The sequence below is a fragment of the Nerophis lumbriciformis genome, linkage group LG14 (genome assembly GCF_033978685.3).
Source record: "Nerophis lumbriciformis linkage group LG14, RoL_Nlum_v2.1, whole genome shotgun sequence".
Taxonomy (NCBI): domain Eukaryota; kingdom Metazoa; phylum Chordata; class Actinopteri; order Syngnathiformes; family Syngnathidae; genus Nerophis; species Nerophis lumbriciformis.
Window position 1 is genome coordinate 44,229,576 of NC_084561.2, and position 13,105 is coordinate 44,242,680.

The 13,105-nt window shown below is 41.4% G+C and overlaps 1 protein-coding gene across 4 annotated transcripts in view; it reads right to left on the reverse strand.

Moving 5' to 3' along the window:
- atp13a3 (ATPase 13A3) overlaps nucleotides 1-13,105 on the reverse strand; it is a 105,994-nt gene that overhangs the window by 1,855 nt on the left and 91,034 nt on the right. For 2 of the 4 annotated variants that reach the window (XM_061975479.2, XM_061975478.2), the window contains 9 exons: nucleotides 12,674-12,716; nucleotides 9,187-9,296; nucleotides 8,110-8,206; nucleotides 7,976-8,048; nucleotides 7,723-7,900; nucleotides 5,546-5,724; nucleotides 5,387-5,475; nucleotides 5,236-5,316; nucleotides 4,923-5,006 (listed from right to left, as the gene is read on the reverse strand). In XM_061975479.2, the coding sequence (XP_061831463.1) occupies nucleotides 4,923-5,006; nucleotides 5,236-5,316; nucleotides 5,387-5,475; nucleotides 5,546-5,724; nucleotides 7,723-7,900; nucleotides 7,976-8,048; nucleotides 8,110-8,206; nucleotides 9,187-9,296; nucleotides 12,674-12,716 (934 nt within the window). Of the gene's footprint in view, nucleotides 1-4,922; nucleotides 5,042-5,235; nucleotides 5,317-5,386; nucleotides 5,476-5,545; nucleotides 5,725-7,722; nucleotides 7,901-7,975; nucleotides 8,049-8,109; nucleotides 8,207-9,186; nucleotides 9,297-12,673; nucleotides 12,717-13,105 lie in introns of all 4 variants that reach the window. The other 2 variants (XM_061975481.2, XM_061975480.2) reach the window with 2 other exon arrangements.

A 13,105-nucleotide genomic window follows, 5' to 3' on the forward strand; every position in this document is an offset into this window, starting at 1 on the left:
AGTTCACCTGTAAAGGCTGATCATTTTAGCTTGATGTCAGCACAATACTGTATCTCTAACAATAGTATCACAATACTGTATCTCCAATGTTGCTACTGTATCTCTAACAACATTGCTACTGTATCTCTAATGTTGCTATTGTATCTCTAACATTGCTACTGTATCTCTAACATTGCTACTGTATCTCTAATGTTGCTACTGTATCTCCAACGTTGCTACTGTATCTCCAACATTGCTACCAACGTTGGTACCGTATCTCTATGGTTGGTACTGTATCTCCAACGTTGGTACCGTATCTCCAACAGTGGTACCGTATCTCCAACAGTGGTACCGTATCTCCAACGTTTCTACTGTATCTCCAACATTACTACTGTATCTCCAACAGTGGTACCGTATCTCCAACGTTGGTACCGTATCTCTAAGGTTGCTACTGTATCTCCAACGTTGCTACTGTATCTCCAACAGTGGTACCGTATCTCCAACGTTGCTACTGTATCTCCAACGTTGCTACTGTATCTCCAACAGTGGTACCGTATCTCCAACGTTGCTACTATATCTCCAACGTTGCTACTGTATCTCCAACATTGCTACTGTATCTCCAACAGTGGTACCGTATCTCCAACGTTGCTACTATATCTCCAACGTTGCTACTGTATCTCCAACATTGCTACTGTATCTCCAACAGTGGTACCGTATCTCCAACGTTGCTACTGTATCTCCAACGTTGCTACTGTATCTCCAACAGTGGTACCGTATCTCCAACGTTGCTACTATATCTCCAACGTTGCTACTGTATCTCCAACAGTGGTACCGTATCTCCAACAGTGGTACCGTATCTCCAACGTTGCTACTATATCTCCAACGTTGCTATTGTATCTCCAACGTTGCTACTGTATCTCTAATGTTGCTATTGTATCTCTAATGTTGCTACTGTATCTCCAACGTTGCTACTGTATCTCCAACGTTGGTACCGTATCTCCAACTGTGGTACCGTATCTCCAACTGTGGTACCGTATCTCCAACTGTGGTACCGTATCTTCAACAGTGGTACCGTATCTCCAACAGTGGTACCGTATCTCCAACGTTGCTACTGTATCTCCAACTGTGGTACCATATCTTCAACAGTGGTACCGTATCTCCAACGTTGCTACTGTATCTCCAACAGTGGTACCGTATCTCCAACGTTGCTATTGTATCTCTAACAGTGGTACCGTATCTCCAATGTTGCTACTGTATCTCCAACGTTGCTACTGTATCTCCAACATTGCTACCGTATCTCTAATGTTGGTACTGTATCTCTAAGGTTGCTACTGTATCTCCAACGTTGCTACTGTATCTCCAACGTTGGTACCGTATCTCCAACGTTGCTACTGTATCTCCAACGTTGCTACCGTATCTCCAACAGTGGTACCGTATCTCCAACGTTGCTACCGTATCTCCAACAGTGGTACCGTATCTCCAATGTTGCTACTGTATCTCCAACATTGCTACCGTATCTCCAACGTTGGTACCGTATCTCTAATGTTGGTACCGTATCTCTAAGGTTGCTACTGTATCTCCAACGTTGGTACCGTATCTCCAACGTTGGTACCGTATCTCCAACGTTGGTACCGTATCTCCAACAGTGGTACCGTATCTCCAACAGTGGTACTGTATCTCCAACAGTGGTACCGTATCTCCAACAGTGGTACCGTATCTCCAACGTTGCTACTATATCTCCAACGTTGCTACTGTATCTCCAACAGTGGTACCGTATCTCCAACGTTGCTACTGTATCTCTAATGTTGCTACTGTATCTCTAATGTTGCTATTGTATCTCTAATGTTGCTACTGTATCTCCAACGTTGCTACTGTATCTCCAACGTTGCTACTGTATCTCCAACGTTGGTACCGTATCTCCAACGTTGGTACCGTATCTCCAACTGTGGTACCGTATCTCCAACTGTGGTACCGTATCTTCAACAGTGGTACCGTATCTCCAACAGTGGTACCGTATCTCCAACGTTGCTACTGTATCTCCAACTGTGGTACCATATCTCCAACAGTGGTACCGTATCTCCAACGTTGCTACTGTATCTCCAACAGTGGTACCGTATCTCCAACGTTGCTATTGTATCTCTAACAGTGGTACCGTATCTCCAATGTTGCTACTGTATCTCCAACGTTGCTACTGTATCTCCAACGTTGCTACCGTATCTCTAATGTTGGTACTGTATCTCTAAGGTTGCTACTGTATCTCCAACGTTGCTACTGTATCTCCAACGTTGGTACCGTATCTCCAACGTTGCTACTGTATCTCCAATGTTGGTACCGTATCTCCAACGTTGCTACTGTATCTCCAACAGTGGTACCGTATCTCCAACGTTGCTACTGTATCTCCAACAGTGGTACCGTATCTCCAATGTTGCTACTGTATCTCCAACGTTGCTACTGTATCTCCAATGTTGCTACTGTATCTCCAACATTGCTACCGTATCTCCAACGTTGGTACCGTATCTCTAGTGTTGGTACTGTATCTCTAAGGTTGCTACTGTATCTCCAACGTTGCTACTGTATCTCCAACATTGCTACCGTATCTCCAACGTTGGTACCGTATCTCTAGTGTTGGTACTGTATCTCTAAGGTTGCTACTGTATCTCCAACGTTGCTACTGTATCTCCAACGTTGGTACATGTATCTCCAACAGTGGTACCATATCTCCAACAGTGGTACCGTATCTCCAACGTTGCTACTGTATCTCCAACGTTGCTACTGTATCTCCAACAGTGGTACCGTATCTCCAATGTTGCTACTGTATCTCCAACGTTGCTACTGTATCTCCAATGTTGCTACTGTATCTCCAACATTGCTACCGTATCTCCAACGTTGCTACTGTATCTCCAACAGTGGTACCGTATCTCCAATGTTGCTACTGTATCTCCAAGGTTGCTACTGTATCTCCAACGTTGCTACTGTATCTCCAACGTTGGTATCGTATCTCCAACAGTGGTACCGTATCTCCAACAGTGATACCGTATCTCCAACAGTGATACCGTATCTCCAACAGTGGTACCGTATCTCCAACGTTGCTACTGTATCTCCAACGTTGCTACTGTATCTCCAACAGTGGTACCGTATCTCCAACATTGGTACCGTATCTGTTGGTACTGTATCTCTAAGGTTGCTACTGTATCTCCAACGTTGGTACTGTATCTCCAAAGTTGGTACCGTATCTCCAACGTTGGTACCGTATCTCCAACAGTGGTACCATATCTCCAATAGTGGTACCGTATCTCCAACAGGGGTACTGTATCTCCAACAGTGGTAACGTATCTCCAACGTTGCTACTGTATCTCCAACATTGCTACTGTATCTCCAACAGTGGTACCGTATCTCCAACGTTGCTATTGTATCTCTAACATTGCTACTGTATCTCCAACATTGCTACCAACGTTGGTACTGTATCTCTATGGTTGGTACTGTATCTCCAACGTTGGTACCGTATCTCCAACAGTGGTACCGTATCTCCAACAGTGGTACCATATCTCCAACAGTGGTACCGTATCTCCAACAGGGGTACTGTATCTCCAACAGTGGTAACGTATCTCCAACGTTGCTACTGTATCTCCAACATTGCTACTGTATCTCCAACAGTGGTACCGTATCTCCAACGTTGCTATTGTATCTCTAACATTGCTACTGTATCTCCAACATTGCTACCAACGTTGGTACTGTATCTCTATGGTTGGTACTGTATCTCCAACGTTGGTACCGTATCTCCAACAGTGGTACCGTATCTCCAACAGTGGTACCATATCTCCAACAGTGGTACCGTATCTCCAACAGGGGTACTGTATCTCCAACAGTGGTACCGTATCTCCAATGTTGCTACTGTATCTCCAACATTGCTACCAACGTTGGTACCGTATCTCTATGGTTGGTACTGTATCTCCAACGTTGGTACCGTATCTCCAACAGTGGTACCGTATCTCCAACAGTGGTACCGTATCTCCAACGTTTCTACTGTATCTCCAACATTGCTACTGTATCTCCAACAGTGGTACCGTATCTCCAACGTTGGTACCGTATCTCTAAGGTTGCTACTGTATCTCCAACATTGCTACTGTATCTCCAACAGTGGTACCGTATCTCCAACGTTGGTACCGTATCTCTAAGGTTGCTACTGTATCTCCAACGTTGCTACTGTATCTCCAACAGTGGTACCATATCTCCAACAGTGGTACCGTATCTCCAACGTTGCTATTGTATCTCTAACGTTGCTACTGTATCTCCAACAGTGGTACCGTATCTCCAACAGTGGTACCGTATCTCCAATGTTGCAACTGTATCTCCAACATTGCTACCGTATCTCCAACGTTGCTACTGTATCTCCAACAGTGGTACCATATCTCTGATGTTGCTACTGTATCTCCAACATTGCTACTGTATCTCCAACAGTGGTACCATATCTCTCTTGTTGCTACTGTATCTCCAACGTTGCTACTGTATCTTCAACGTTGCTACTGTATCTCCAACGTTGCTACTGTATCTCCAACGTTGCTACTGTATCTCTAACGTTGCTACTTTATCTCCAACAGTGGTACCGTATCTCTAATGTTGCTACTGTATCTCCAAGGTTGGTAGCAGCTGGACTCCTTGAAGAGAACTTGCAAAGATTGTTGAGATGATGGGATGATTCCTTGTGTGGTCATACTAGCACACTACAACAATGTTCACACTTGGAGATGTAAACAAGACAAGTGTTGACTTAGAAGAAGCAAAGAGGATGCAGATGCAGCAAGTGGAGCTTGGAGGCCAGCAGGATGCAAGAGGATGAGGAAGGTAAGCAATCATGAGTGTCGGGAGGTTGAACACAAAGGTTATTATTATCATTGAGGACGATACACACACATGCAAATTGAAAGATGTGATATTTTCCCAACCTGTGATGGTGGGGCAGCAGCAGTGATGCCCTGTTTGTCTCTGCTGAACACAACTTTCCATAAGACGATGTCAATGATGAAGGTCTATGGTGCAGAATCACACACTTGATTTCACGCACCTTGGATTGTTTACGTGACAATTAATCAATGCTTGAAGTTAGAATTTGAAGAAGTAGGCACAATGTTTGGTTACAAAGTAAAGCACTGTTTGATTTGTTGGACCATTTAGCGTGTATGCTAAGCAAGGCAGCCAAGTATTAGCAAGCTTAGCTCAAATAAACACATGGTTGCTCCTTACTGCAAGAGATCTTACCTCCACCACAACACACGCTGCGGCGTTGACCAGCACCAGGAGGAGGAGCTTCACTTTCCAGTCCATGGGAACACAAACAATCTGCACACACAAAGACACACTTCACTCCAACATGGCTTCCAGCGTGGCGTCCGTGCAAAGCTGCGTTTACCTCCAAGAAGTCATCGATGGCTTTAGCAGGGTAGAACATGACGGACAGCAGGAAGACCAACAAAGTCAAAGACGTGAGCACAAAAGGCCCTGCAAGAGGCGTGGACAGTACGAGATGTCAAAAGTACGTTAGTGAGCATCGAACCAAGAGTGACCTTACAGTTCTTGTAGCTTGGTTCCCGAAAAGGTCTGCCCTTGGAGAAGACAATGGAGACAATGAGGTACTGGAAGCAGGACACGTAGAAGAGGCTGGTGTTCTCGTAGTTTTTGATGTTGTGGTCGTCCACTTCTGTGCTGTTCCGGTCGGACATGTTTGTAGGTGATGTCACATTGCAGGCACTGAAAGTCAACAATAATATTTGTACATCTTCTACACCTTATTGCTTCTTTTATGAATTTATTATGGGTAGAGGTGGGTAGAGTAGCCAGAAATTGTACTCAAGTAAGAGTACTGTTACTTTAGAGATTTATTACTCAAGTAAAAGTAAGGAGTAGTCACCCAAATATTTACTTGAGTAAAAGTAAAAAGTATGTTGTGAAAAAACTACTCAAGTACTGAGTAACTGATGAGTAACATACACACACATATATATATATATATATATATATATATATATATATATATATATATATATATATATATATATACATACATATATATACATACATATATATACATACATATATATACATACAGGTAAAAGCCAGTAAATTAGAATATTTTGAAAAACTTGATTTATTTCAGTAATTGCATTCAAAAGGTGTAACTTGTACATTATATTTATTCATTGCACACAGACTGATGCATTCAAATGTTTATTTCATTTAATTTTGATGATTTGAAGTGGCAACAAATGAAAATCCAAAATTCCGTGTGTCACAAAATTAGAATATTGTGTAAGGCTAATACAAAAAAGGGATTTTTAGAAATGTTGGCCAACTGAAAAGTATGAAAATGAAAAATATGAGCATGTACAATACTCAATACTTGGTTGGAGCTCCTTTTGCCTCAATTACTGCGTTAATGCGGCGTGGCATGGAGTCGATGAGTTTCTGGCACTGCTCAGGTGTTATGAGAGCCCAGGTTGCTCTGATAGTGGCCTTCAACTCTTCTGCGTTTTTGGGTCTGGCATTCTGCATCTTCCTTTTCACAATACCCCACAGATTTTCTATGGGGCTAAGGTCAGGGGAGTTGGCGGGCCAATTTAGAACAGAAATACCATGGTCCGTAAACCAGGCACGGGTAGATTTTGCGCTGTGTGCAGGCGCCAAGTCCTGTTGGAACTTGAAATCTCCATCTCCATAGAGCAGGTCAGCAGCAGGAAGCATGAAGTGCTCTAAAACTTGCTGGTAGACGGCTGCGTTGACCCTGGATCTCAGGAAACAGAGTGGACCGACACCAGCAGATGACATGGCACCCCAAACCATCACTGATGGTGGAAACTTTACACTAGACTTCAGGCAACGTGGATCCTGTGCCTCTCCTGTCTTCCTCCAGACTCTGGGACCTCGATTTCCAAAGGAAATGCAAAATTTGCATGGTTGGGTGATGGTTTGGGGTGCCATGTCATCTGCTGGTGTCGGTCCACTCTGTTTCCTGAGATCCAGGGTCAACGCAGCCGTCTACCAGCAAGTTTTAGAGCACTTCATGCTTCCTGCTGCTGACCTGCTCTATGGAGATGGAGATTTCAAGTTCCAACAGGACTTGGCGCCTGCACACAGCGCAAAATCTACCCGTGCCTGGTTTACGGACCATGGTATTTCTGTTCTAAATTGGCCCGCCAACTCCCCTGACCTTAGCCCCATAGAAAATCTGTGGGGTATTGTGAAAAAGAAGATGCAGAATGCCAGACCCAAAAACGCAGAAGAGTTGAAGGCCACTATCAGAGCAACCTGGGCTCTCATAACACCTGAGCAGTGCCAGAAACTCATCGACTCCATGCCACGCCGCATTAACGCAGTAATTGAGGCAAAAGGAGCTCCAACCAAGTATTGAGTATTGTACATGCTCATATTTTTCATTTTCATACTTTTCAGTTGGCCAACATTTCTAAAAATCCCTTTTTTGTATTAGCCTTAAGTAATATTCTAATTTTGTGACACACGGAATTTTGGATTTTCATTTGTTGCCACTTCAAATCATCAAAATTAAATGAAATAAACATTTGAATGCATCAGTCTGTGTGCAATGAATAAATATAATGTACAAGTTACACCTTTTGAATGCAATTACTGAAATAAATCAAGTTTTTCAAAATATTCTAATTTACTGGCTTTTACCTGTATATATATGTGTGTGTGTGTGTGTACTCTCTCTCTCCATCCTCACAGACTCACTCCGCATGTGGTGTCCAGACGCTGTACCAGGGCTGCTGTTTCACCCAGAAAAATGCACATATCTGGAAGCCAAAGTTGAGCAGGATCTGACTGAGCACCGACAGGAGCAGCGGTGCGGAGATTAGGCCTGACGGAGGAGGACGTGCAACCAGCTCTTTCCATGCTGGGTTGAGACTCACTGAAGTGACGCAGCAAAAAGAAAAGTCATAAAAACATAACAATCCATCTGCTGACAACTTGTTTCCAAACTTACTGGTGAACACCAGGAAAAGAATGATGGCAATATCGATGAAGAGGAACTGGAAATCTCCGAGGTTGCTGAGAATCTAGGGAGAAAGAGTGTATTTTGTACATGTAGGTATTTAGTAGGATAGCAGTACTACATACGGAGTAAAGGAGGGTGACACTGATGTACTGGATGATGCTGTAAAGAGCCATGAACTTGAAGACACAAAAGGAGGTGACCAGAGCAGCACGGCCTTCCCTGTAAAAGGAACACATGATTGTACAGAACCAGTGAGGAGGAGGAGGAGAATAAGTGAGAAGGATGAGAAGGAGAAAGAGAAGAAGAAGGTGAAAAGGGAGAAGAAGAAGGACAAAAAGAAGGAAAAAGGAGAAAAATGAGAAAAAGAAGGTGAAAAGGAAAATAAAAGAAAAAAGGAGGAAAAAAAGAAAAAAAACAAGGACAAAAAGAAGAAAAAGAAGGAAAAGGAAGGAGAAAAATTAGAAAAAGAAGGTGGAAGAGGAGAAGAAAATAAAAAATGAGGAGAAAATGAGAAAAAGAAGAAGAAATTAAGAAAAAGGAAAAGGAGAAAAAAGGAGAAAAAGAAGAAAAAATAAGGACGATTAAAAAAAGGAGAGGAAATAGAAAGAGAAAAAGAAGAAAAATAAGGAAAAAGGAGGAGAAAAATGACAAAAAGAAGGTGAAAAGGAAAAGAAAAGAAAAGAAAAAAGGAGGAAAAAAAGAAAAAAAAACAAGGACAAAAAGAAAAAAAAAGAAAGAAAAGGAAGGAGGAGAAAAATGAGAAAAAGAAGGTGGAAGAGGAGAAGAAAATAAAAAATGAGAAGGAGAAAATTAGAAAAAGAAGAAGAAATTAAGAAAAAGGAAAAGGAGAAAAAAGGAGAAAAAGAAGAAAAAATAAGGAGGATTAAAAAAAAGGAGAGGAAATAGAAAGAGAAAAAGAAGAAAAAGAAGGAAAAAGGAGGAGAAAAATGACAAAAAGAAGGTGAAAAAGAGAGAAAGAAATGAGGGAGAAAAAGGAGAAAAATAATAAAAAAAAGGAGGAGGAGAAAGAGAATAAAAAGGAAGAAGAAGGAGAATACATAGACAAAGTAGAAGGAGAAAAGGGAGAAAAAGAAGGTGAAAAAGGGGAGGAAAAGAAAAAAGGAGAAGAAGACAGAGAAAAAGAAGAAAAGAAAAAAAAGAAGAAAAGAAGGAGGATAAGAAGAAGAGGAAGTAGTCACCTAATGAGACTTGGCACACAGGAGATGTTTGGTGTTTTGGAGGTGAAGGGAGAGGCCACAGAAGCCTCCAGTTCTGACAGAGAGATGCCCCCATGAGCCCTCTTCAAAGCCTACATGATCAACATAATCATATTAAATTCATAATAGAAACTTCACGTACACTTGACACAATATACATGATAAACATAATAGAAACTTCATGTACACTTGTCACAATATACATGATAAACTTCATGTACACTTGTCACAATATACATGATAAACATAATATAAACTTCACGTACACTTGTCACAATATACAAACTACAAAAGCAGTGAAGTTGTCACGTTGTGTAAATGGTAAATAGAAAGAGAATACAACAAATCATTTTCAACTTATATTCAATTGAATAGACTGCAAAGACAAGATATTTCATGTTCACACTGGTAAACGTTATTTTTTTGCAAATATTAGCTCATCTGGAATTTAATGCCTGCAACATGTTTAAAAAAAGCTGGCACAAGTGGCAAAAAAGACTGAGAAAGTTGCGGAATGCTCTTCAAAGACTTATTTGGAACATCCCACAGGTGAACAGGCTAACTGGGAACAGGTGGGTGCCATGATTGGGTATAAAAGCAGCTTCCATGAAATGCTCAGTCATTCACAAACAAGGATGGGGTGAGGGTCACCACTTTCAACAAATACCTGAGCAAATTGTTTAAGAACAACATCTCAACCAGCTATTGCAAGGAATTTAAGAATTTTCCCATCTACGCTCTGTAATATCATCAAAAGGTTCAGAGAATCTGGAGAAATCACTGCACGTAAGCCATGATATTACACACCTTGGATCCCTCAGGCGGTACTGCATCAAAAAGCCACATCAGTGTGTAAAGGATATCACCACAAGGGCTCAGGAACACTTCAGAAAACCACTGTCAGTAACTACAGTCGGTCGCTACATCTGTAAGTCTAAGTTAAAACTCTACTATGCAAAGCCAAAGCCATTTCTCAACAACACCCAGAAACGCTGCCGGCTTCTCTGGGCCTGAGCTCATCTAAGATGGACTGATACAAAGTGGAAAAGTGTTCTGTGGTCTGATGAGTCCACATTTCAAATTGTTTTTGGAAACTGTGGGCGTCGTGTCATCCGGACCAAAGAGGAAAAGAACCAACCGGACAGTTCTAGGCACAAGGTGTAAAGGGCAGCATGTGTGATGGTATGGGGGTGTATTAGTGCCCAAGGCATAGGTAACTTACACATCTGTGAAGGCACCATTAATGCTGAAAGGTACATAGAGCTTTTGGAGCAACATATGTTGCCATCCAAGCAACGTTATCATGGACATTTACTTTACGTATATAGTAAACCTTTACTGAGTGTTGTTAAAAGGAAAGGCCATGTAACACAGTGGTAAAAATGCCTTTTTTGCAATGTGTTGCTGCCATTAAATTCTAAGTTCATGATTATTTGGAAAAAATAACAAAGTTTCTCAGTGTGAACATGAAATATCCATACCTGCCAACTTTTGAAATCAGAAAAACCTAGTAGCCAGGGTCCGCAAAATGATTATTAGCATTCAGACAGGTTAAAATGTTGCTAAAACCATCACTGTTTGGGCGACGAAAAACGTTGAAAGTTTTCCACTTGTATCGCTAGCAACGGCATTAGACTTGTGTTTTTTTGTCCCAACGTGGTCTTTTACATCAGTAATTCCTCCGTGTCCGATCGAAAAATCTTGTCTGCACAAGGTGCAATTCGCGTAGTTTTCACCCTTTTTGGAACGGATAATTATTCCCGGATAGGCTTTTGAATATTCTTCACGGAATGACTGCAGTTTTCTTTTCGGTTTAAGACTCGTTTGCGATTTTTCTCCGGCTGATTCCATGATCGTTCGCTCGTTTGGAAACAATGGCAACTGTATGGCGTCACATTAGTGCCAAAAATCCGAGCGCATAAAAACTGTTATCGCGCGCTGATTCTCCACTTCGTGTGCGCGCGCGCGCAACACCATTTTGCGTGCGCATTGTGCCTTTCTGCGCATGCGCGCGCGACGCCTTTCTGCGCGCTCTCTGTGTACTCCTGGCAACTCTCCTCGCGCTGTCATGTTTCTTTTTGGCACTTTGGGGGCGGGTATGCTTAGACGGCCCCTCCTTTCTGATTGGCTGTGAGCATTTTTCATATGACCAATCATTCTCCAGTGTAGCAACGTTGTAGCCATCTTACCTCGGACATCTAGCCTCAATCATTACATTGATGTCAATGGTACATGTACTAATTAAATTACCATAACTTGCTCCATTTTCCACCAATTTACAAACGGTTTGCCTTGTTACAAATCTTATTACATGTAGATATGACATAGGATGCTGTACCTGTTGAAATGACCTCTTTCGCTTTAAAACAAAAAAGACTTAATTGTGCAACATAGTTGTGTAGGGTCAGTGTTAGTCAGTTCTCTGATTATTTTAAACTGTTTCAGAATACATTATTAAAAGCTATTTTTTAACATTTTAAAAACAAAATTCAAAGATTATTTCATTAATTTTATGGCTGAATCAAAAGAAATTCCATAAATTAGAAAACAAATGTTCAAGAAGAAGTGAAAATATAAAATAATGTTATTGCTGGTGGACCAGTTCTGGCTGAAAGATGTGATTATGGTGTTTGTTGTCTTATTATTTATTTGGGTCACATTTTGTATTACCCTGTATTGTGTTTATGTGGTATGAAATAACCTTCATCAGCGCGCGACATTTTTTTATCCACTTCTTCCTCCGTAAATCTTGATACATATTGACGATGACCCGCCCTGCTATACTTCTGATTGGCTCTGAGCATTTTTCAGCGTTTTTCGCCTGACCAATCAGACAGGAGGGGCCGTCTAAGCATACCCGCCCCCAAAGTGCCAAAAAGAAACATGACAGCGCGAGGAGAGATGCCAGGAGTACACAGAGAGCGCGCAGAAAGGCACCGCGCTAAAAGGCACCACGCGCGCGCAAAATGGTGTCGCGCGCGCGCACGAAGTGGAGAATCAGCGCGCGATAACAGTTTTTATGCGCTCGGATTTTTGGCACTAATGTGACGCCATACAACTGGTGCCTCGTGCTTGGCAGCGGTGCTATAAATAGCCTCGCGCATGGCATTCGGAATGGCTCGATAGGAAGTTACGGGAAGCAGTGTCGATTGTCATTGTTGTTACGCGATTTCGTGAATAAAACTTTAAAAAAAAAAATTTTTTTTAATTAATGAAAAACCGTATTGTTTATCACTGCAACCGTAACCCGGAATAGGTTGATGAAAACCGTACTAATTACGGGAAACCGGAGTAGTTGGCAGGTATGAATATCTTGTCTTTGCAGTCTATTCAATTGAATATAAGTTGAAAAGGATTTGCAAATCATTGTATTCTCCTTTTATTTACCATTTACACAACGTGACAACTTCACTGGTTTTGTACATGATAAACATAATAATATAATATAAACATAATAATACAAACTTACCCCACAGTCGTTTGCACCATCGCCACACATTCCCACAAAGTATCTGTGAGCACAAGACAATCATGTCAAATGTTTCATGTTTACATGTGTCGTCCACTACAAACACATCTGGTGTGCACTTCAGTCTGCCTCTGTTATCGGTGACACTTGTATTTGTATCAGCAGGACAAATATGTCATGTATTCATAAAGGTCAAACATACACTAGGTATGAACCTCTACAGTCATCTAAAAGCATTAAAGTAAAACATGCTGTAGTCATTAAAGTTAAACATACAGTATGTATAAAAGTATGCATTATGTATAAAAGTATGTATAACAGTATACTTAGACAAACTATTGATCAACAAGGGAAATTGTTCTAACATACATAATACGTATGTTTAACAGTATACAGTATGTATACAAGCATGCATTATGTATAAAAGTATGC